This window comes from Gymnoscopelus braueri, assembly GCF_963280865.1.
Source record: "Gymnoscopelus braueri genome assembly, chromosome: 24".
Classification (NCBI taxonomy): Eukaryota; Metazoa; Chordata; class Actinopteri; order Myctophiformes; family Myctophidae; genus Gymnoscopelus; species Gymnoscopelus braueri.
Window position 1 is genome coordinate 12,677,222 of NC_137626.1, and position 24,249 is coordinate 12,701,470.

The window sequence follows — 24,249 nt, forward strand, 5'->3', positions numbered from 1 at the left end:
CCGCCCACTTCACACTGGGTGTGATTTTTTACAGTCTATGGTTCCTAACCATCAATCATTTATCAGGGGACCCCCTGGAACCTCCTTCAAGGACCCCTGGGGGTCCCCTGACCCCAGGTTGAGAACATAGTTGACATATCTGATATTTCAGCTGACTGGATACTCCTCCCTGCCTGGCAGCAGGGCCTTCCTACTTAATTAAAGCAATCATTTGATGTGGAATGCTGACTTAAAAAATTAGCTTACAAACATAATGCTTCTTAACTCTAGTGTCGGGCAAACATTTGGCGAAAATATCAATGCAATGCAACGTGTTGTGAGCTTGTCAAAACATAAACAAAATGTATGACAAAATAAATAAATAATAAATGTGATGAGTTGTGAGCTTGTAGATTGGCTATTTTTGCTATTTTTTACAATAGGGATTAATTAACACCGGGAAAGCATCTGTGTCATTTTAAGATTTATTTCGCTATTAAAAAAAGTAGCAGATATACAAGCTCATTGTTAGATGTGCTATTTTTTGAAAAATCATGAAAAATGTGTGCAAATCTTTGAATATATTGTTTAAAGCAAATGTTTTAAACTCAAATCTTTGCTTCTGGGGGTCTCTGGAACAACATATTTTGAGATGGGGGGTCCTCGGCCAAATACATAATCATTTTGGGGGTCCTTGATGTTTGAGGACCACTGACATAGAAACTTAAGTTTTTTCAAAAAACTGTTAGGATTTAGAAGACATTTTGTAGAATCTCCAGAAGCAAAGATTTGAGTAAAAGAAAATTGCTTTAAAAATATATATATTCAAAGATTTGCACATATCTTCACTATCTTTCCATAGTAGATCTACAAGCTCTACAAGCTACAAGCTCATAGCGCAGCCGCGCTATGAGCTTGTATATCTGCTATTTTCGAATAGCCAAAGACGTCTAAAATGACACAGATGCTTTGCCGGTCTTAATGGCTTAAGTGGTTAAAAATGAATCTCACTGCGGTGCACTACAGTGCACCCGTGTTTGTGCAAGACCGACGTCGTATTTGATGACGCAAGATTTGAGACGGCTCAGCTTAAAAGCCGACTACACGCGGCGTGTGAGGACCATTAGCGCAAGGGAGAGAGACTTACCGAGCAGCCTAAGAAATAAACCATTAGAGCAGAGGTAGAGCTATAAACCAGTACTTATTAACTTATTATTCTGCCTCTAATCGCACCATAAACATTGCTGGATAATACAGTAAGACAAATCAAATAAGCGGTTCTAAGTGGTTGTTTTTTTACAATATATTTCCAGTGTTTCACTCTTTCACTTTCATTCTCGTTTGCGTAGTTATGGCCTCTGTCAGCAGTCTCCTGTCTGAAGAGAATTTCCTGTGTTCCATCTGTCTGGACGTGTTCACTGATCCAATCACCACGCAGTGTGGACACAACTTCTGCAAAACCTGCATCACACGTTACTGGGATACCAACGTACCAATGTGTCGGTGTCCACTATGTAACAGAACATTCCATAGGAGGCCAGAAGTAGCCGTTAACACTTTCATTTCCGACATGGTCGATCGGTTCAGGAGCCACAAGTTGAAAGAGCAATACGAAGGCCTGACAGAGGCCGAGGTTCAACAGATGATCCGGGAGAGAGAAGTGCGGATCCAGGAGGTCAAGCTCTCAGTAGAGAGCTGCAAGGACGTCGCGGACCGAGAGATCGCGAACAGCGTGCAGGTCTTCGCCGCCCTGATGAACTGCATCGAGAGGAGCCAGGCCGAGCTCATTCACGTGATCGAGGAGAAGAAGAAAACGACGGAGAAGCAGGCCGAGGGCATCATCAAAGATCTGCGACAGGAAATCACCGAGTTAAGGAGGAGAAACTCCGAGCTGAAGCAGCTCTCGCAAGCCGAGGACCGCCTCCACCTCCTCCAGAGCGTCACGCCCATCAGCACCCTTCCGCCCGCCGCCAAGGACTGGACGAAGGTCAACGTCCATCAGTCGTCGTACGTGGGGACTGTGAGGACGGCTGTGGCTCAGCTGGAGAAGGCCCTCAGTCAGGAGATGGAGAAGCTGTGTAACGCTGAGCTGAGGAGGATCCAGCAATACGCAGGGGATGCAGCTCCGGACCTTAATAATACATACAAATAGGAGGATCTCGTTTTTTTCCCCGTCTCGCTGGGGGAAGTTCTGGGACATCCTGCACTTAATGTCAAAGAGACATGACGGGATATGGGACATACAGTACGGTATTGCATAACAATGGACATGGACGGATGGAAGTAGGCTAATTTGTGAATATTTTTCACATATTACGAATAATGTCACATTGTGAAATCGAACGATAAGCCTTGTCCAAATATGGAGTTCCAAACTTACATAATCAATATCAGAAATTATCTAGTACGGCGACAACAGTGACACAGACGACACAAAGTACTCTGACAATGGCTACTGTGCTAGTATAATTTTTCAAAAAATATTTCATTTTTTACTTTTCTGTATGTATGTGTGTGTGTGTGTGTGTGTGTGTGTGTGTGTGTGTGTGTGTGTGTGTGTGTGTGTGTGTGTATCCACAGACTAGTTGTTAGAGGGCTTCAACAACCAAAAAGGAGGCAAAAAGTCTGGCAAAGTATTGTGCCATCTCTGCTATAATTGGCAGCCACCATACGGACACAGTGTTACTTATAATACCCATAGAGTACTGAGTGACATGCCTATTGTATCATGAAAACATACTGTATGATGATTTTGTGAATGTAACCTTACTGCACCTATAATATTGGTGTCCCTGTATGTATTCTCCTTTATGTGGACAAATAAATGGTTAAAATGTGTGTGTGCATGGCTGAGCTTGAGGTGGCAGGCTAGCCTCACGACGTCCCAGATCCACATTGGAGCCAAACCATTCCCACGTGGATGCCGAGATCCACACGATTACATTTTTTTTAAGGCGTGGCTCAGTGGGAGGCTATCAAGTGTTGCCAGATTCTGTGAGAGAAACAAGCAACCAGGTCTAGGAAAACCAGCCCAAAAGAAGCGACTATGGGCCACATGAGCACTTTAACATATACATCAGCTATTTGAAAATAGCAGATCTACAAGCTCACAACGCGTCGCGATGCGGCGCGTTGTGAGCTTGTAGATCGGCTATTTTGGCTATCTTGCGGGGAAATTATAATAAGCAGATCTGGCAACCCTGGAGGCTATAGCTGCTTATAAATGGGCCTGTCTACCCTGTCTGTCGTTTACGCGCGCGCGCGTGTGCGTGCGTGCGCGTGCGTGCGTGCGTGCGTGCGTGCGTGCGTGTTTTTCTCTTCCCCACAATATGGGAAAAAATATTCACAATATTGTGAATATTCTTTTGATCTATTGCGTTCCATCCAAGTCGTATCAATGGAACTAACATAGTATACTTTAAATTATTAGTTATCTGTACCACAATGAAAACTCACTTTTCAAGGTTTTAAAGAAAAGATACCATGACTTTTTTTTATATATATACATTTTTAAATATATTAATGTTACATTGTCATTTTAAAAGCTTAATATCTTCACGGCCCGGTCCGGGAGAACGATGTACTGCAGCTGTCAATGCAATCCCTATGAGAGGACAATGAGAGTTAGCCTACTTTTAATATGATCCTACATGAACTGGAGACGATAGAGTTGAATAAAAATATGTTTCCAAATATATAGTGTCTTCATCAACATATCTTCTTGTTTTCTCAATAGCTGATGTGTTTCACATTTAACTTTCCACTTGAATGGGTTACCATTCAGAGGGGAGACGGCAGACAGACAAGTAGTCGCATTTCAGTGACATCACTGTCTTTACGAGCGCCGACCTTGAAGAGGGGAATTCTCATCCCAATCCCGACTGACTTTGTTCATGTCTATGTTTTGAACATCTCATAGGCTTATATACATTTTCTACCTACCGCGGAGCTCCGACGGTACATGAACATTTTAAACGTGTGGGTTTACCGTTGTTGTATTAACTTGCCTGAATGTAGTTGGGGAAATAACCCAACTAAATGGAATGGGGCCATATGCCAACATTTTCAACTACTTAGTGAATTCTCCAGGTTAGTATTAATATACAAAGTCTTGCAAGATGCTGTTTGGATAATTGTCAGAAATAAATAGCCTATAAAAACGATACATGAGAGACAAACGTTTGTAGTCCGCCGTGTGTCTCTATGCGCAGTAGTGTCCTAAATGTGGAATGTGTCTTGCAATGCCAGATTTGGCCACCAGGCTCCTATGGCTTCATTAATCCTCCGTGGTGGTTCTGGGGGCTTGTATATATAACACGTAGATATTAGGCTTTTTTGGGGTCTTCAGGCACAGACTCTCTGCTACAATGGACACGTAGGGTTGGGTATCAATTGGGTTTTCATCTGATAACGGTGCCAGAACCGATACTTTTCAATATAAAAAAAATGTAATTATTGACATTATTGGCATTTTTTGTTTGGTTTTTTGTTTTCCAAAAACATTGTTTGCCAAAGATTGTCCAAATTTAATTTGGACAATGTTGTACTCTCCAGGGGGACCCTTGGTTTTAATTCTGAGAGCCTGCCTTACGTTGTGCTGATTCTAGATCCGCCTAAATCATCACACAAGTTACACAGCACTACAATACGGTACCTAAATGGTTTTCACTTGCATATTTTTCTAAATCAAAAAGTTTAGTGACCACTTCTCTAAATAGTAGCTCTCAGTAGCTTTGGAACCAGACATTTTATTTTTCTTTCATTTTTCTTTTCATTTGGACAGTGGTGGAAAAAGTACTCGAATGTTTTACTTAAGTAAAAGTATCAATACTGCATGGTAGAAATAGTCTGTTACAAGTAGTAGTCTGGAATTCAGAATTTACTTGAGTAAAAGTACAAAAGTATTGGTATAAAAATGTACTTAAAGTACCAATAGTAGAAAGTACTCATTATTATTATTTCAAATGTTTGCAAATCTTTTGAAAATAGCAGATCTACAAGCTCACAATGCGTCGCATCGTGACGCATTGTGAGCTTGTAGATCGGATATTTTCAAATGGCCTTAATGTATTTAGGGCGTACTGTATGGGTGGGTTATGTTTTGTAATAATAATCAAAATCTACAAAGTAACTAAAGTTCTCAAATAATTATAGAGGAGTACAAGTACAATATCTGCCTCTGAGATGTTGTGGAGTAGAAGTAAAATAATTGAAAATGGGAAATACTCAAGTAAAGTACAAATACCTCAAAATTGTACTTAAGTACAGTACTTGAGTACATGTACTTAGTTACTTTCCACCACTGCATTTGGAAATGTATTTCTAGCGAAGCCAGCAGCAAAAAAAAATCACAAACCTTTATGAACAGACGCTCTAATGACCACAGAGCTACCAGAGGTATTAACTCATTTCCTGCCATGGAAGCATAAAGTCGTTCTATTAAATAGTCCACTTGCCCGTCAAGACGCATAAAGTCGTTCTATTAAAAAAGGTAGGCACGCTGTTTTAGGATGATCCATCGTCACTCAGAGAAGAAGTATGTGGATGTGACATCATTCCAAAAAATCCATCTCTCCTGACTATGGGATTTTCAGAAAATCACCTCTAACTCAGTTGCTGTTTTTTTTGCATTGAAAACCACCGTTTTCAGTGGGCCACAGCCCCAAAATGGCGGATCGCGGTTGGAATGTTGTTGTTCCTCTGGATCTTTTTTTTTTTTGTACACAATGTCGCTTCCACTGCGTTTCAAAGTTCATCGGATTAAGGTAATTACGCTGGCAAGGGGATAACAAGCGATGTTTAATACCTTGGCGGGTGATGTGTTAACACTCCAAAAAACAAAGTTACACAGCCTGACTTTAACCCATTAAAACCAGGAAAGCATCTGTGTCATTTTAGATTTTAGCGTTGGCTATAAAAAAAAATTGCAGATATACAAGCTCACAGCGCGTCACTTCGTGCCGTGCTGCAAGCTTGTACATCTGCTATTTTTGAACATTTTTGAAAAATCTTGAAAGTGTAATGATGTTAGCGTTCTTTAAAATCTTGAAAGTATGAATACGTTAGGATTCTTTAACACAAATCTTCTCTTCTGGGGGGTCCCTGGCACCAAACATTTTCAGATGGGGGTCCGTGGCCGAAAAGGTTTGAGAACTACTGATTTAGAAGACATTTTGCGGAATCAGCCTCAGGTCTTAATGGGTTAAAGGGATAGTTCACCCCAAAAAAAAAACTTTTTTTCTATCACCCCATGGAGACTTGAATTCATGGATATTTTTTTCGTTTTGATCAAATTCCTAAGCCAATAATTTGATGACCAGCGGAACTGGTAGGCAGCGGTTCCTGTAAGAGACACAAAGGAGACTCTTTGTGTCTCCTACCGGAACCACTGCTGGTCATCAAATCATTGGAATGCGAATGCGACTAAAACAAACAAAAAAAATCCATGAATTCAAGTCTCCATGGGGTGACTTATCGATAAAAGAGAGAGTGAAAGGTGAGACCCCACTAGACTATCTCTTGTCTAGTATAGTCTGATGTCTAGGTGTGACATTTCCTGACCTGGCGGTAGTTGTAGGGGTCCATCAGAGGGGTCTGCAGGTGAACCGAGGAGCGGGGTGGATCCAGCATCATGTAGTCCAGGTACTGTTGCATCAGCTCCGGGTCGGTCTGCTCGGCAGCCCCCTGGGCCCTCTGGTTGATGAGGGCAACATTCCCCGGAGCTCTGAGAGAATAAGGACATGAGATTAAACCCATTAAGACCGGGGAAAGAACCCGGTAAATTTTTAGATTTATTTGGGCTTTTCAAAAAAATAGCAGATCTACAAGCTCATAGCGCGGCACAGAGTGCCGCGCTATGAGCTTGTAGATCTGCTAATTTTTTTTTAAATCGTGAAAAGTGAAAAAAAATATTTAATCGTGAAAAGTAAACATTTGTAACTCAAATCTGTGCTTCTGGGGGGGTCCCTGGAACAACATATTTTGAGATGGGGGTCCTTGACATGCAAAAGAAGAACCACTGATATAGAAACATACATTTAAAAAAAAAAAAAGACACAGAATCCCCAGAAGCAAAGATTTGAGTTACAAATGTTTGCTTAAAAAAAGAAGTAAAAGTATTTGTAAATTGGAAATACTCCAGTAAAGTACAAATACCTCAACATTGTACTTAAGTACAGTACTTAAGTAAATGTACTTAGTTACTTTCCACCACTGGTCCTTTATGTTTAGATTTCGGACAATCGGTCCGTTAATACATAGATTGTTGTGTGTTCTCTTACTGTTTCAACGTCCTCTCGCGTCGTTTGCCGGTGGAGCTGGTAACTCGCGGGACCCGACTCAGCTCTCGCCCAATGATCAGCTGGGTGATGTCATCCTGCCAGGTCAGGCCTGCACACACCCATAGGGTGACAGAGACGTCAAAATCACACAGTTATTATTTTTCATCGTTATCTTTTCCATTAGACGTAACCACCTTCTAGGGCAAGTGGTTCTCAAAAGTGGGGTCAGGCGGGGACCCCCCAGGGGTCATTCGGGGGGGTTCCAGGGGGTCCCCAGCTAAAGTAGTTGATATAGCATCACAATCATTTTTTAACATTTTTTTTTTCTAAATCTTGAAAGTGTTTGAAAAAGTTTGAATAATTTTGTATTTTTTAACACAAATCTTCTCTCCTGGGGGTCCCTGGCACACACAAAAAATCTTAAGGGGGTCTGCGGCCAAATACATATACTGTATCATTTTGGGGGTCCATTTTGTGGAGCTGAAACACATTCTGCTTTTGAGCTTGTTGCACAATGAGTCACTCTGTCTGAATAGGAGCATTGAGCTAAATGTGAGGAGAAAATATACATTAATTACATTCATATTTAATGTAATTACTGCTGCGACTGACCTTTTTAAGGGGTCTGTTGCCACGGTGACCTGAGAACTCGATTGAGTCCAAAAAAATAGCATGGCATCTGCACCGATCTCCTTATGCAACTTTAACAAGAACACGTTTTAGGAGTGACTGTTTGAGATTCAGACAATCTGCTAACGGCTAACTTTGCTACAACCAAACGAAAGTGAGGACATTTCACTAGTCGAGACAAGACACCTTTTCAAGGTTAGAATTTGAGGTCAGAAGCAGCACTATGTTAACACATTGACTGCCAGAGTTTATTCATAATGTACTCACCCCTGTGCCAGCAATTTGCGTGTTTTTTAATTTTTTTGTTTTGTAATTTTTCATTCAAATACATTCTCTGATTGTGTTGTCAAGCACCTACGATTGTTCCACCAGTAGAGAGCAGCACATCCAAACATTGATCACCTCGCTCGCCCCCTCCCAAACAGGCCCACGTCATATCCGGTCATTCAAAGGATGTGACGTTTTCGACAATTCCGGGCCGGCTGATCGGCCTAAAAACGATGTGATACACTACGACGATGACTGTTAGTCACCCGAACCAAAGAAAATAGAAGTTGAGCTGTCCGTTTGTCTTTTATACCGTGTGAAAAAACGTGTTTTTCCTTATTCTGGCCGAAAATCACCGGAGAAAAACAACGTGACCCGGATATGAATTATTTTTTTACATCCGGCTCCGGGTGAGTGTGACGTAAGTGGAAAAAGAAAGTGTTGATGAGAAATAAACACAGCCGTGCGATCACAGATTAAACAATGAAAATTCAAAAGAACGCATCAATGCGATCCTGGCACTCAAGCGATGGATTTGAAAGAACGCATCGATGCGATCTTGGCACTGTATGTAATGTTAAAATTGCGTCATGTGTTTTTTCTTTTTTTTTAAATATATTTTTGGGCCTTTTTCTGCCTTTATTGATAGGTAGGTATACAGTAGACAGTAGTTGAGTGGTTCTCAACCAGTGGTCGGGGGACCACCAGTGTCCCTAGCTCCTTTCGGGACCCTGTTTACCTTTTTTATATTTGGGAAGGCGGTATCCAGGGTCCCTTGTCGCTCAAACCACTCTCTCTCGTAGTCGCGGCTACCACTGTCTGGTCTCGGGCTAATAGCTCGTCGCTTAGAAGTTGCAGAGATTTCTCAAAGGTACCCACAAGAGCAATAGTAGCGCGCCAGAAAGCTGCATTAATCTGCACGGATCGGCGATGCCGTTTAACATTTTTTATAATTTAGTAAAACTTAAGCTCCTCTCTCACACTCTGCTCCACTGCCCATGTCCCGCCTCCCCGTGTTGTGATTGTCATGCAAGCATGTAGGAGCTCGCCAATCAGAGGCAGTAACGTAGGACCATAGAGTTATGCGTAGGACGCGCAGCTTGTCAGTCACCACGGGGAGGCAGGACATTGGAAGTGGAGCAGAGTGTGAGAGAGGAGCTTAAGTTTGACTAAATTATTAAAAATGTTAAACGGCATCGCCGATCCGTGCGGATTAATGCAGCTTTCTGGCGCGCTACTATTGCTCTTGTGGGTGCCTTTGAGAAATCTCTGCAACTTCTAAGCGGCGAGCTATTAGCCCGAGACCAGACAGTGGTAGCCGCGACTACGAGAGAGAGTGGTTTGAGCGACAAGGGACCCTGGATACCGCCTTCCCAAATATAAAAAAGGTAAACAGGGTCCCGAAAGGGGCTACAGTGTCCCCAGCTAAATGATGGAGAGTTGGTAACCAAATGGACCCTTATAGATATCTTTAACTCTTGAGAGTGTGAAATGAAACCAAATGGACCGTTACCCTCTCAAGAGTTAAATTATTGTTAAACATCTGTATTGCAGACCAAAAGGAAAACACAAAGCTGTTGCTTTTGATGCTTTATCTGACCCACTCTTAATCAAACAAAAATAATTAAATTCAAGTAAATGATCAGTACACTTCAAAAATACAAATGAAAACGATTCAGTTCTTTAGTCCCGCAAACGCAAAGTTCTTTTATATGTCTCCAATGAGTATTGTAATCCAAAAGTAATCCAACAGATATTGTCGACATTCTATTTTCTGAAAATCATGTAAATCCCAAAGTCATCAAATGAAAAGGCAATGCATTGCATAAAAAGTATATTCCTCACCCAACCTTCAAGTCAGGAGGCCACGTGGTTTAATTTGTCCAAAAGCTCTGACTGGCTTCAGAGCTAAACCCTCAGAAATGTTCCTCGACCCAACTTCTCTCCTTCCACTCCCAAAGTTCTCCGGCCTCACTACTCGGTGGTTTATCAATTCCTGATTTTGGTTTAGTTTAGGCTTACAAGAGTCTCTTTCTCAAACACCACTAAACACTATTTTTTAAATACCTAAAATGGAACCCCCGGCCGCCTCACTTCCTGTACTTTTATAGCTATTCCTGATACCTCACTTCCTGTGGAACTTTTGCTACATTTGCTGCTTTTTCCCCACAGCGCCCCCTATGAGTGAACCCTGTCAACAGAAAATGAATTATAATGGCCATAATCACCTTACACAAAACACATTTTTTCCCCCGTACAGTACATTTAGGTGTTAAATATTCAACCATATTTTAACCAATATATTCCCCTGTTCACTTATGATTCTTATGTATCTTTTTCTTTCAATACTCATCCTACCTGGACAAGAAATATATTATTTCACACATTAAATGTGGCAGTGTCACAACACCACTGTGACTTAGGGCTAGGGTTAGAAATAGATGTAGTGTTTAATTCATCCTACGTATAAAGAATGCACTGCAACACTTGAGGCCATGTATGTGTTCATGACGAATAAAATCACAGCTTCGACGCTCAATGGCACTTGCCTTTGGCGTGTGCCCTGCGATCACTGCAGTATTTTCCAGTGGTGTAAAAGTAACTAAGTACATGTACTCAAGTACTGCTGTACTTAACACATTGGGTGCCAAAAACGGGCCGCACCGTTTTTGAAAAGCCATGCGTGGAGCGCCAAGAATGCCAGCACTGTACCCTGTTTTAATAAAACTCTGGCACTTAATGTGTTAAGTACACTTTTGAGAAATTTTTACTTTACTGGAGTATTTGCCATTTTCTGTACTTTTACATCTACTCCACTACATCTCAGAGGCAAATGTTGTACTTTTACTCCACTACAATTATTTGAAAAACTTGATTTACTAGTTACTTTTCAGATATAAATCATGATATTATGAAACACACATTAACTTACTTTAGCCCTATTTTATACATAGGCTATTACAAAATAGCCGATCTACAAGCGATCTTGTAGATCTGCTATTTTCAAACATTTTAGTACTTTTATTTTTGGTACTTTAGGTACATTTTGATGCCAATGCTTTTGTACTTTTACTCAAGTTCATTTTTAATTCTGGACTTTTACATGTAACAGAGTATTTCTACATTGCAGTATTGATACTTTTACTTAAGTAAAGAATTTGAATACTTTTTTTCCACCACTGCATTCAAACTGTGGACTGGGCACTGTCACCTTGTATCATCAGCTCCTTGAGGACCTCCTGGAGTTTGTGGAGAACAGGAACAGACACCTGGTACTGAATCAGCTGCTCCTGGGGCCCACGGCACTGTCCAAACAGGCCATCTACAATGAGGAGAAGAGACAACAGCATCAACTACAGTAGGCTACTTACAGCAAGGCATGCAGGCAAAATGCGCTCACACTAACACACACACAAACACAAAATGCATTCAAATGGGTGACAAATTAAATGAGGGGCCTGAATAAATGAGAGGATATAACAAATGCAGATGGTTGTTTAACCTGAAGCCGATTCTACAAATGTCTCCTAAATCCCAACAGTATTCTGAACAAACGTATGTTTCTATATCAGTGGTGCTCAATCTTTTTCATGTCAAGGACCCCCAAAATGATATGTATTTGGCCGCGGACCCCCATCTCAAAATATTTTGTTCCAGGGACCCCCCCAGAAGCAAAGATTGGAGTTAAAAATGTTCGCTTTAAAAAAGATATATATTCAAAGATTTGCACGGGTTTAAAAAAAATAGCAGATCTACAAGCTCATTGCGCGGCACCGAGTGCCGCGCTATGAGCTTGTAGATCTGCTTTTTTTCTTGTAGATATTTTTGAATAGCCAAAGTGTAAAATAATGCTTATTAGCTAAGTAGTATTACAAATGCCTCAAAATTGTACTTAAGTACAGTACTTGCTGAGTAAATATACTTAGTTACTTAGTCAATAACTACATAAAGAGGGGTGTTATAGTAGGGTTGCAGTGCATTTAACGCCTCATTACAGAGACAGATGCAGACTTGCGAGTTCAGTGGAGCAAACACCATAGACACAGGTCTGCAGAGATGTGGAAAAAACAGTGATATGGTGAGATGAGCCATCCCTATTCCCCAACATTATTCTCTGACCGTATTCTCGCACAAGTGGGCGAGTGCATGTGTGCCGTGTGAGCCATAAAACCAGTGGTTCTCAACCAGTGGTCCGGGGACCACCAGTGGCCCTTGTGGGGGTACCAGGGGGTCCCCAGCGAAATGAGTTAAAATAGCGTTGCAATCATTTTGCGAGTGCCGCGGCTATGAGCTTGTAGATCTGCTGTTTTAAAAAAAAATCTTGACAATGTGTGCAAATCTTTTTTTTTAACGCGAACATTTTTTAACTCAAATCTTTGCTTCTGGGGGGTCCCTGGCACAAAACATTTTCAGATGGGGGTCCGCGGCCAATTGTATATCAATTTAGGGGTCCTTGGCATGAAAAGAGTTGAAAACCACTGTCATAAACCAAGAGAACGAACGACACAGGCCTGAATGTTTGAGGGTCCGCTGGCTCCGTTATATTGTGTGTGTGTGTGTGTGTGTGTGTGTGTGTGTGTGTGTGTGTGTGTGTGTGTGTGTGTGTGTGTGTGTGTGTGGGGGATGAAACACTTCTATCCTGGTGGGAGTGGTCTTTTCCAGGATGACAATTACTGCCCCCATCCACAGGGCACGAGGAGGTCAATGAATGGTTTGATGAGCATGACAATGAGGTACATATTGGGCAGAAACCTCCATATTATGTTAAAATCTCCATATTTAAACATTTTGTCCCCCCCCCCCCCCCCACCCCCGTAAATGAATGCCCTACTTTGTCATAGAATTACTGTCACGCAAAGTGTCAAAAATGTTGAGCTTATAGATCTGCTATTTTTATTTTTTTGGAATAAAAACATATTTTTAAATTAAATATTTTAAAAAAACCCACACTGTGTGTGGGTTTTTATAATTATTGAATCAATGAAAAGTATTAACAATAGCTTGTGAACAAATAATAACTACATTGGATCCATTGGAACACAGGTTATTTTTTTTTCCATTTCCTGAAAAGTTACGGTTTCTGCCTGATAGCGACAATATGCTAACGGGCTTCCGAGTCACCAGATTTCAACTCTTTTATGGGAGGTCTCAGACCATTAGACAGCGCTCTCCACCACCGTCATCAAAAACACCCGTATGAGGGAATACATTTTAGTTAGAAATATAGTGTTCCATCCCCCTCCAGCAGAGTTACAGAGACGTGTACAATCGATGCCATAAGGTGCACTGAGGCGGAAACCATCAATTTGATTTGTCACCTGGCACGCATGCGCACGCGCACACGCACGCACACACACACACACACACACAGACACGCACACACACGCGTGCGCGGGCATGCGTATAAACGCATCCTTAACCCATTAAAGCCGGGAACGCATCTGACTGGCTATAAAACTGGCTATAAAAAAATAGCAGATCTACAAGCTCATAGCGCGGCACCGAGTGCCGCGCTATGAGCTTGTAGATCTGCTATTTATTTTTTTAATCTTGAAAATGTGTGCAAATCTTTAAATACATATATTTTTTTACTCAAATGTTTGCTTCTGGGGGGTCCTTGGTTGGAACAACATCTTTTGAGATGGGGGTCCGCGGACAAACACATCATTTTGGGGGTCCTTGACATGATATAGCAACATACGTGTTTTCAAAAAACTGTTAGGATTTAGAAGACATTTGTAGAATCCCCCAGAAGCAAAGATTTGAGTTACAAATGTCTGCTTGAAAAAATATATATTCAAAGATTTGCATGAATTTTCAAGATTTTTCAAAAATAGCAGATCTACAAGCTCACAGAGCGGCACTGCGCTATGAGCTTGTAGATCTGCTATTTTTTGAATAGCCAAAGTATAAAATAATGGTTTTAGACAGTTACACAGATGCGTTCCCGGTCTGAATGGGTTAATGGCATAAGGCCATCAATAAAGGAAGATACACACGTGTGTGTGTGTGTGTGTGTGTGTGTGTGTGTGTGTGTGTGTGTGTGTGTGTGTGTGTGTGTGTGTGTGTGTGTGTGTGTGTGTGTGTGTGTGTGTGTGTGTGTGTGTGTGTGTGCATGCAGGCAAACACACAACACACACAAACACACACACACACACACACACACACACACACACACACACACACACACACACACACACACACACACACACACAGACACAGACAGTAATAAAGTGCACTGGTGTGTACATCTTGGTGAGTCATCACCTTGCTCTCTCCCCGTCCCCGCCCCCCTCTTTCTTACACATGAGGGAGACACTCAGTCGTCAGGCAGTTGATGTCATTGTTGTCATAGAGACGCAGAGGGTGAGCTGGGATTGGTCTATAGCACCACTGACGGAGAGAGAGGCCTTGTTTACGTTTGCTCTGACACTCACTCTCCCCCTCTCTCTCCCCCTCTCTCTCCCCCTCTCTCTCTCTCTCTCTCTCTCTCTCTCTCTCTCTCTCTCTCTCTCTCTCTCTCTCTCTCTCTCTCTCTCTCTCTCTCTCTCTCTCCAATCACTCTATCTCTTTAATGTTCTCGGTTGTTGCCTCTTTGCTTTGCTCTTTTTCTCCTCTCTTATCGTCCTCTATTCCTCATGCCTCCTCTCTCCTTTTCACCCTCGATTTTGTCCTCTTTTCCGCCTCCATTTCTCCGTCTGGCGCGCTCCTTCAGTCTCTTTAAGTTATCCTTTATTACTCCCTCTCTGTCTGTCTCTCTTATGCCATTAAGACAGGGAACGCATCTGTGTCATTTTTTAGATTTCTATGGCTATTAAAAAAATAGCAGATCTACAAGCTCATACCGCGGCACCGAGTGCCGCGGTATGAGCTTGTATATCTGCACTTTTTTTTTTTATTGTGGAAAAAGTGCGCAAATCTTTGAATATATATATCATTTATCATTTATCATTTTAAAGCAAACATTTTTAACTCAAATCTGTGCTTGGGGACTCCACAAATATCTTCTAATTAAACCCTAACAGTTTTCTGAAAAACATATGCTGCTATAATGTCGGTGGTGCTCAAACTTTTTCATGTCAAGGACCCCCAGAATTATATGTATTAGGCCGCGGACCCCCATCTCAAAATATTTAGTCCCAGGGACCCCCAGAAACAAATATGTGAGTAAAAAAAAAAAATTATATACATTTTCACGATAAAAATAAAAAATACAGATCTACAAGCTTAATAATATGAGCTTGTATATCTGCTATTTTTGAAGAGCCAAAGAAATCTAAAATGACACAAGATGCGTTCCCGGTTCTGAATGGGTTAAGCCCGAACCATACATGTGAGCTTGTAGGTCTGCTATTTTCGGTGCGTGACGCCATTATACAATGGAGAATAAATCAGCCGTTACTGTCTGTGTCTATCTCTGATGATATCTCAATCTCTCTCTCTCTATTTCTCTCTCTCTCTCTCTCTCTTGCCTTCATTCAGGAATAAAACGCCACATTGTTTTACATTCGGACACACAGACTGCACCCTCGTGCACACGCCCACGTGCACGTATATAATATGGCAAACATGTCAACCCTACTTATGCACTTGTGACCACATAAGCACGCAATTTCCAACTCCCCTTCGACCCTCCCACGCTCTCTATCCGGCAGAATGAACACATGTGCGCGTGTCGTGTGTGCTTATGAAGCATGACGTCCATATAAGCATGTGTGCGCACACACACACACACACACACGTGCATCATGGACATCCCGGCATATCCATAACATCGCACAGGAAAGCCTCGTCCACGTCTGCAAACAGCACAGGCTGTTTCCATGCAACTGTGGTGTCCTGAGCTTTAATTGAATCACTCCCGTGAAAATAGAGAATAGAACATAGAGACATATAATTTTATTTTATTTCACCCGTTAAGACCGGGAACTGTGTGATTTTAAGATTTCTTTGGCTATTCAAAAATAGCAGATCTACAAGCTCATAGCGCGGCACTCGGTGCCGCGCTATGAGCTTGTAGATCTGCTATTTTTGGGTGGTGAAACCGCCCCTATAAGTGAGGTTTGGATATTTGTACAACAAATCCTGCGCTGTGATTGGCCAAAAATGTACCCCGCCTAACCCTGCACCGTGATTGGCCAATCACAGTCTATTCAGGACTGTGATTGGCCAGTGTCACATGACACATGTGCATAGCCCTATATAAGAAACCATAACTTTAAAAAAAACATAAATTTGTTTTTTTTAAGTTATGGTTTCTTCCATCATAAAGAGTGTTTCAATAAATGTATTTATTTTTTGTACATGATTGGTTGACTCCATTCAGTATTGTGATTAGCTAGCAAGACACCGCCCACTTCACACAGGGTGTGATTTTTTTTTAAACATTTTTTTTGCAAATCTTTGAATATATATGTTTTAAAACTGACATTTTTAACACCGACCTGTGCTTCTGCAGGGGTCCCTGGAACTAAATATTTTGAGATGGGGGTCCGCGGCCAAATACATATAATTTTGGGTGGTCCTACCTTGACATGGAAAAGTTTGAGAACCACTGATATAGCGACATACGTATTTCAGAAAACTGTTAGGATTTAGAAGACATTTGTAGTTTTTCCAGAAGCAAAGATTTGAGTTACAAATGTTTGCTTTAAAAATATATATATCTAGTCAAAGATTTGCACAAATTTGCACAGATTTTTCAAAAATAGCAGATCTACAAGCTCTTAGCCCGGCACTTGGTGCCGCGCTATTACCGATTACCTCAAATAATTGCGATTAGGCGATTCATAATTGTGACAGGCCTCGGTATGTACAGTATGCAGGTTTTCCACCAAACACAGCAGCAGAGGATTTCACTACAGTAATGAGGACTCTCTGCACTCTCTACACAGATTGCAATGGTGTTGTCAAAGGTTTGGCACAGACAGTGAGGGAACAAAACCACCCCAGAGAGCCCCCTCTGGACAGAGAGAGAACAACACCAGCATCAATAATGGAGATGTTCTCTCTGGGTTGGCTGATTGGTAAACCTGACCCCCATCACTCCAACACGCGCGCGCGCACACGCACACGCACACGCACACGCACACGCACACGCACACGCACACGCACACACACACACACACACACAATTATTTGAAAACTTTAGTTACAGTATAAATCATTAGTTTGCAGATATAGATCATTATATTATAAAACATACAATAACCACTTTAGCCCTATTTTATACATAGGCTATTTTACAATCTCACAACGCAACGCATCGGGGGTTGTAGATATAGACATTTAGTACTTTTACTTTTGGTACTTTAAGTATATTTTGATGCCAATACTTTTGTAATTTTACTCAGGTAACATTTTGAACACAGGCCTTTTACTTGTAACAGAGAGTACTTTTATATTGTGGTATTGCTACTACTTTTACTTAAGTAAATTTGCTGAGCACTTCTTCCACCAGTGCACACAGACACGCCGTCATGCACGTCGGCGCCAACACAGAACACAAATATTAGGCTTCAAATCAAGGGGCTAGCATCCGGCTTGTAAATTGAGGCTATATTGGAAGTGACACTTTCATATGAATGGCCTGTAGTCTCGCTGTTTCACCCCTGCTGGTGTCAGAAGCAATTAGGCTCCATTCAAGCGGATGGGTTTTTGCCAAATTAAACGATTTTATTACCTTAATAAACATTGTCATAAATACTATATGCTTCCAGTCGCTGGTTTTAAGTCTTCTTTCAATCACCATGATATGTGTTTTGGTCAAATCTGTGATAAAGTAGGGTATGCTGTAGGAGGGACGTGGCTACCTTGTGATGATTTTGATTGACAAGCTACACAACCAATAGCGTTACTTTTCCGAGTCCATTTTTGGACCGGATATAGAAAGATGGCGGATTTGAAATCGCTGAAAAATAGGCTTCATTTACTGTCTGTAGAAACCAGGGGTGTGACGATGTCCATATTCTTTTACCTACCTATGCTTCAAATCCGGCAATAAAGCATCACAATTCTTATTCGGAACAAGGTTGATATTTGCTGTCGCAGCCCCTAAAAGCTGTGGAACAGCATTGCCTTCTCTGTCAGATCCTTTCGTTTAGTCTTTTAAATCCAGGCTCAAGACCCTATTCTATTCATACGTTTTTTGAATGCCCCCCCGATGGTTGAATTTGTACTTATTATGCTTAATAAGGAGGGTTTGCTCTTTGTCGTTTTTAATGTTTTACTACTGACTGAATGTTGTTTATGATTGACCGTTCTGTTCTGCTTTATATTGTTCTGTATCGCACTTTGGTACAGTGAGTTATTTTTAAATGCGCTACATGAATGCATTTGATTTGATATGAAGGGTTTTATGTGAAATATTCACTGACGCTTTCTTGCACGGTTTATTCAACACATCTCTCCCCACCCCTCTCTTTCTCTTATTCTGTTTTGTAGGATGTCTCTCCCACTATCTCTCTCCCTCTCTCTCCCTCCCCCCATCTCTCTCTCTTATTCTGTTTTGTAGGATGTCTCTCTCTCTCTCTCTCTCTCTCTCTCTCTCTCTCTCTCTCTCTCTCTCACCCACTTTCTCTCTCTCCCCTCTCTCTCTCCCTCCCCACACGCTCTCTCTCTCCCCCTCCCTCTCTCTCCCTCTCCCTCTCCCTCTCCCTCTCTCTCTCTCTTTCCCCTGCCTCGTTCTGTCTCCCAGCAGTGTTTGTTGATGAGAGATGACTCGACAGCGCTGTACTGAGAGAGCCCTACAGCCGAGCTGTATGTCTGAGGCATGCTGGGGCTGTTGTTTTACCCCGACAACAATACTGTTTCCTCCGGTCCTGGGGTGAGAACGTTAAGAGACGTTAAGAGCATCCCCTTATAAACCCTTCAATGAGACAAACAGTATAGAGAGCAGCTAGGGAGGACATACAAGGGAATCAAGTGATCTGATCCCAGATGGTGTAAAGTAACTACAGTAGGTACATGTACTCAAGTACTGTACCTAAGTGCAATCTTGAGGTATTTTCTTTACTTTCTTCAGTATTTACAATTTTCAATACTTATCTACCCCAATATTGCACTTTTACTCGACTACAATTATATGAACACTTTAGTTACTAGTTACTTTGTAGATTTTGATTATTTATACATACTGTAAGACACTAACCACTTCGTCCCTATATATTTTGGCCATTTGAAAATAGCAGATCTGCAAGCTCAGAACGCGTCGCGGTGCGACGCGTTGTGAGCTTGTAGATCGGCTATTTTCAAATACATTTTCAACTTGTGAAATGGGACATTCTGCACAATGAGTATTTTTTACTTTTGGTACTTTAAGTATACTTTAATGCTGATACTTTTGTACTTTTACTCAAGTACATTTTGAATACGGGACTTCTACTTGTAAGGGCACGGTCACACCAAAATATGATTGCCCGCTGATAAACTCATGTTGGCTTAAAGGACAGCCGATGATGAAAAAGTATATATCTACATTGCAGTATTGATACTTTTATCTAAGTAAAACATGTGAGTACTTCTTCCACCACTGGATCAGCATGTACGGTCCGAGAGGCAAGGGTCTCCTTAACCACTTGAACCCTATAGCATCCCTATTCTGGGGTTAACTTTCGCCGAAAATAGTCGATCTATAAGCTCCACAGCGCGTCAAAGATATTTAAGTGCAGTGCGAGAGCTTGTAGATCGCTATAGCGTTGAGTGAAAGCAGGTGGCGGCCTAGAACCCTTGGGAATCCAGTCAACTAAGTTTTTAAACACCGACCATGTTCGACTGACACAGGACCGACTGTGTTTTGATAAGCAGGGGAGTCAGCAACTCCGCACGAGGAAACATATTGCTGTAGGCTGCTGTGTCTGCCGGGATTGTTTGCCGCATGAAAATGCCAGGCAGTAGTGTTTATATACCCTCTGGTGAGATCTGGCCTTCAAAGCTGACGTTAAGCATAATGTGCATTGTAGACAGAGCAGTGAAAGACATGCTAAAAAGAATACCCATAGACTTGAACACAACACCTGCACAGTAAAATCTGGGGGTGTTTTAAAGGTTCTATGACATTCATTTTCACTTTTTTTTTTTTTTTAATGTTTTTTGAGGGGTTTTATGACCTCAATTACACCCAAAAAAACTTAACTTTGAACATTCCGTGGATTTTCTGTGGTCTGTTTTTTTTTAATAATTAGGTTGAAAAGTAATCTGGGATTGGCCCCTTGACTTTGATGTCATAGTCACTTAATCCCACCCCCTCTCCTCCCACACCCCTCCCCTATCCTTTCCTTTGGGGGGGGGGAAGCGGAGCAGAGGCGATGATTGACAGGCAAAATCCCCAAACAGCGACACCCAAAGATTACTTTTGACATTGCAGTTGAAAAGGCTTTAGAAATGTGAGAGAAAAACACCTGCAATGGCTCACTGGAGTGGAATTTTCAGCTAAAACTTTTTATACACTTTGAAGGACCATGACAAAGACTTTTAATGCGTTGTAAAACTGAATGTCATGAAACCTTTAATGTTTTATTCAACCACTAGTCTTAAACCCTCTATATACTTAGTAAACTAACACTTAGTTGACTGGGGTCAGCTCTGTAGCCTACTTATGACACACACATTACAGTTCGGTTTATGTGGCAGCACACATAATATTTCATATACGCCTGTGAGAATGCACAAGACAACATGGCTTTTGAGAGACGGATGTTCATGCAGAGGCGATCCTGCACTCGAGGGGATGCACTGATGAGATATGGCAGCGTTCTCCGCACTGCCAAATATCTGATTCCAAAACCCATGTGGAGCACATCAGAGATCATGTCTACTTCTGTTCTGCGCCCTGTCGCCAAGTCCTTCTTACAGAGAAAAATAATGTTTGTCCAGTATCTATACTGTATTATGTTGTTTTGGTCCAGTGGCCAAAAACTAATGGTTTAATACGGTGCGTGTGCACTCTTTAGCCCGATTTATACTTTGTTGACCCATTAAGACCTGAGTACGACTCTGCAAATGTTTTTTTCTTGTAGAGTTTTCTGAAAGACCTATATGTCGCTATATATCGTTGCTATCGGGTGGAAACCTCTTATCTCCATATTTAAACTTTTTGCGTTTTTTTTCCGTAAATTAATGCCCTACTTGATCACTACACAGCGTCACACAAAAGCATCAAAAGTAGCAAATCCGCAAGTGTGTATGTATGTGTATATATATATATATATATATACATACATATATATATATATATATATATATTTATATATATATATAACCACAAAAGGTTTGTGATAATGAGAAACTAAAGCGAAATATGTCAAATAATATTTGTATATAGTTTTTATAAAACTAATATTTAGTTTGAGTAACATCATTGTGTATTCTACGTACAGTAATGACGTCATCATGCAACGACATCACAATGTTGTCATCACAATCATGTCTTTAAAATGAACCGTCAGATAAACGAAGGATTCGTTTATTTGAGAGAAAGAGAGAAACTTTTCCCTTAACATTTTAGCGTGAGAATTTCCGTAGCCTGCCTGGGCTGGCCGGGGGTTGTGCTGGTCATCAATTTGCCAAATTAGGGAGAATCAACAGGCATCAGCCTCCTTGAAAAGCCAACCAATTGGATTTACAGACCGTTAAGATTTTCATGACGTTTTTTTGTGCCGGTGTGAGCAATGTTGCGCTGGACGTTGCACCTGAAAGGACAAGAGAGACACCATCAAGCCACTGTTGCGTTGGGGAACATGGTGTACACCTGCGGAGGGATGTGTTCCGGCGTCACGCGTCACATCGACGTCCACGTCTTCAACGCAGTGTCTCTGCGCTGGAAGAAGCTGCAGCCGGTGACGACCGGAAGAAGAAAATGTCCCCCGGAGGAGGTTCCCACCAGGCGCCACAGCCACACCGCCGTGCTGATGGGACACAGCATCTACATCTGGGGAGGGTTAAAGTACATGGGGGGGTCCTGCAGTGAGCTTTACGCGTTCGACGTCGACGCCCAGAGATGGTCCAAGCCCGCGGTTTCTGGGACCGTTCCGGAGAAGAGGGTCAGCCACTCGGCCTGTGTCTTGGGGAAGGTCATGTATATCTATGGAGGATACACCCAGCGGACTGGATACACTAACAACATCTACAAGCTGGACACGGCCACAATGGTCTGGTGTTTAATTACCACCAGAGGGACTCTGGCACATGCTTCGTCCCGTCACTCTGCCACCATCATCGGGACAAAGATGTTGGTATTTGGGGGCCAAGGGGACCAGGGGGACCACTACAATAATATCAGTGTGTTTGATACAGAGACCAACTGCTGGCTGAGCACGCCTCCTGCACAGTTTCTTCCAGAACAACACTTCATGTGTCATTCAGCCTTTGCCTACAATGGAGAACTGTACATATTCGGCGCTTACAACTTCCCAGAGTCGCCCTTCAACGATCTGTGGAAATTCAATTTGGAGAACTTCTCCTGGACGAGGGTCGAGCCCAAGGGGAAAGGCCCGTGTTCCAGGATGTCGAGGCCGTGCTGTTGCATGGTGGGAGAACGCGTCGTCCTCTTCGACGCGTTCGGAGGAGACAACACGCACGATGGCCTGTACATCTTAGATCTACGCCCTGGTCTGAAGGCGTTATGCAAGCTCGCGGTTATTCGGTACGAGCTCGAGCAGTCGGGACTCCCACACAACGTCAGGTGGGAACTGGCGGCCATGACCAACCAACAGCCACAGAAGAAAACAACACCCCGCAAAAAGGAAAAAGACAAAATCGTCATAGCTGCCTGCACTGCAATGGTCGGGGATGGGCAGTTGGAAGTGGAATTGGAAAAGGAGGAAATTGAGAGAGATGGAAAATAGCGAAAAAGGAGGAAGACAAAATATGGAAGGCTGGATCACCAGAAACTGTTTGGACCAAAATGTTCATTAAACCATGAAAGCCCCCTTCCCATCTCCCTGTACACGGACTGTGTGGCCACGCACAAATAAGACTGTGAAATGTTGGTATCAGAAAATGTATGTTTAATAAATATGTTCTATTTATAATTGGTTACATGAGGATATTATTAAACTTGCTTTCAAAAATGTAATTAGAGATACAATTCTGTAATTCACCACACTGCCTCTACCATCTTCTTTTTTTCTCTAATGAACACTGTAGCTAAATTTAGCAAGAATTTGCTGTAGATGTTTACAATACTGTTTACAGTAAAACATTTAGATGAGGGCACCTTTTTTTTATTCCATAAATCTGTCTGGATTGCTTGTTGAGGACAGTCTGAAGATAAAGTCCTCTCGCCCATGGGGACGTGAAAGAGGGATTTGAAAACTTGAGTTACTAGTTACTTTGTAGATTTTGATTATTATTACAAAACCTACACTAACCACTTCAGCGCTGTATACATTTCGGCCATTTGAAAATAGCCGATGCGATAGCGATGCGACGCACTGTGAGCTTGTAGATCTGCTATTTCAAAAGATTTGTATACATTTGAAAGGGGGGGCAGGGGGTCATCGATATGCCAATACACGGACAAATGTGACCGTGGCAAGACTTGTCCTTGTCCATGGCAAATCTTTGATTTGATTTTATCCCACTTACTGAATGCCAGGTTTTATTCAGAATATGTATGACACTGATTTACAAAGGCACTATGGCACATTAAGAGTCCACCAGTACGGTGGTTCTCAAACATTTTTCATAACGCTGAGTGTGTACGGGTCCATTTGGTTCCATTAAGTTGTATAACGGTCCATTTGGAACACCTTCAAGGAACCCCGAAGGTCCCTCAACCCACTTTGAGGACCACATCACTAGCTAGCTATGATTTGGCCCAAAAATTTGCATTTTGACAAAAAAAATTCCACCACCATGAACCGCCATGATCCAGGCTCTCCGCTGTTAGGGCGCCGGGGCCGTCCACGCTGTGGCAACAACACATCCTCATGTAACGACAAGAGACAGAGATCTATACTGTACGTGGTCCCAGGGTGGGACAGCACTGGCCTTCTACAGAGCCAAGAAACCAACAGATAAGCTCCGTCATCGGTATCTCCGTGCACAACGTGGTTCCCTTCGATGCTGGACAATTAGTTTAACCCGTGGTCCT

General features: G+C 42.0%; 1 protein-coding gene across 1 annotated transcript in view; it reads right to left on the minus strand.

Annotated features, from left to right (window-relative positions):
* The window catches only part of LOC308080477 (receptor-type tyrosine-protein phosphatase-like N), a gene marked incomplete at its 5' end in the record, with an annotated part of 69,162 nt that overhangs the window by 41,117 nt on the left and 3,796 nt on the right, over positions 1-24,249 (minus strand). Inside the window, 3 exons of the mRNA XM_080422375.1 lie at positions 6,541-6,703; positions 7,260-7,368; positions 11,368-11,478. Of these exons, the coding sequence (XP_080278501.1) occupies positions 6,541-6,703; positions 7,260-7,368; positions 11,368-11,478 (383 nt within the window). The remainder of the gene's footprint in view (positions 1-6,540; positions 6,704-7,259; positions 7,369-11,367; positions 11,479-24,249) is intronic.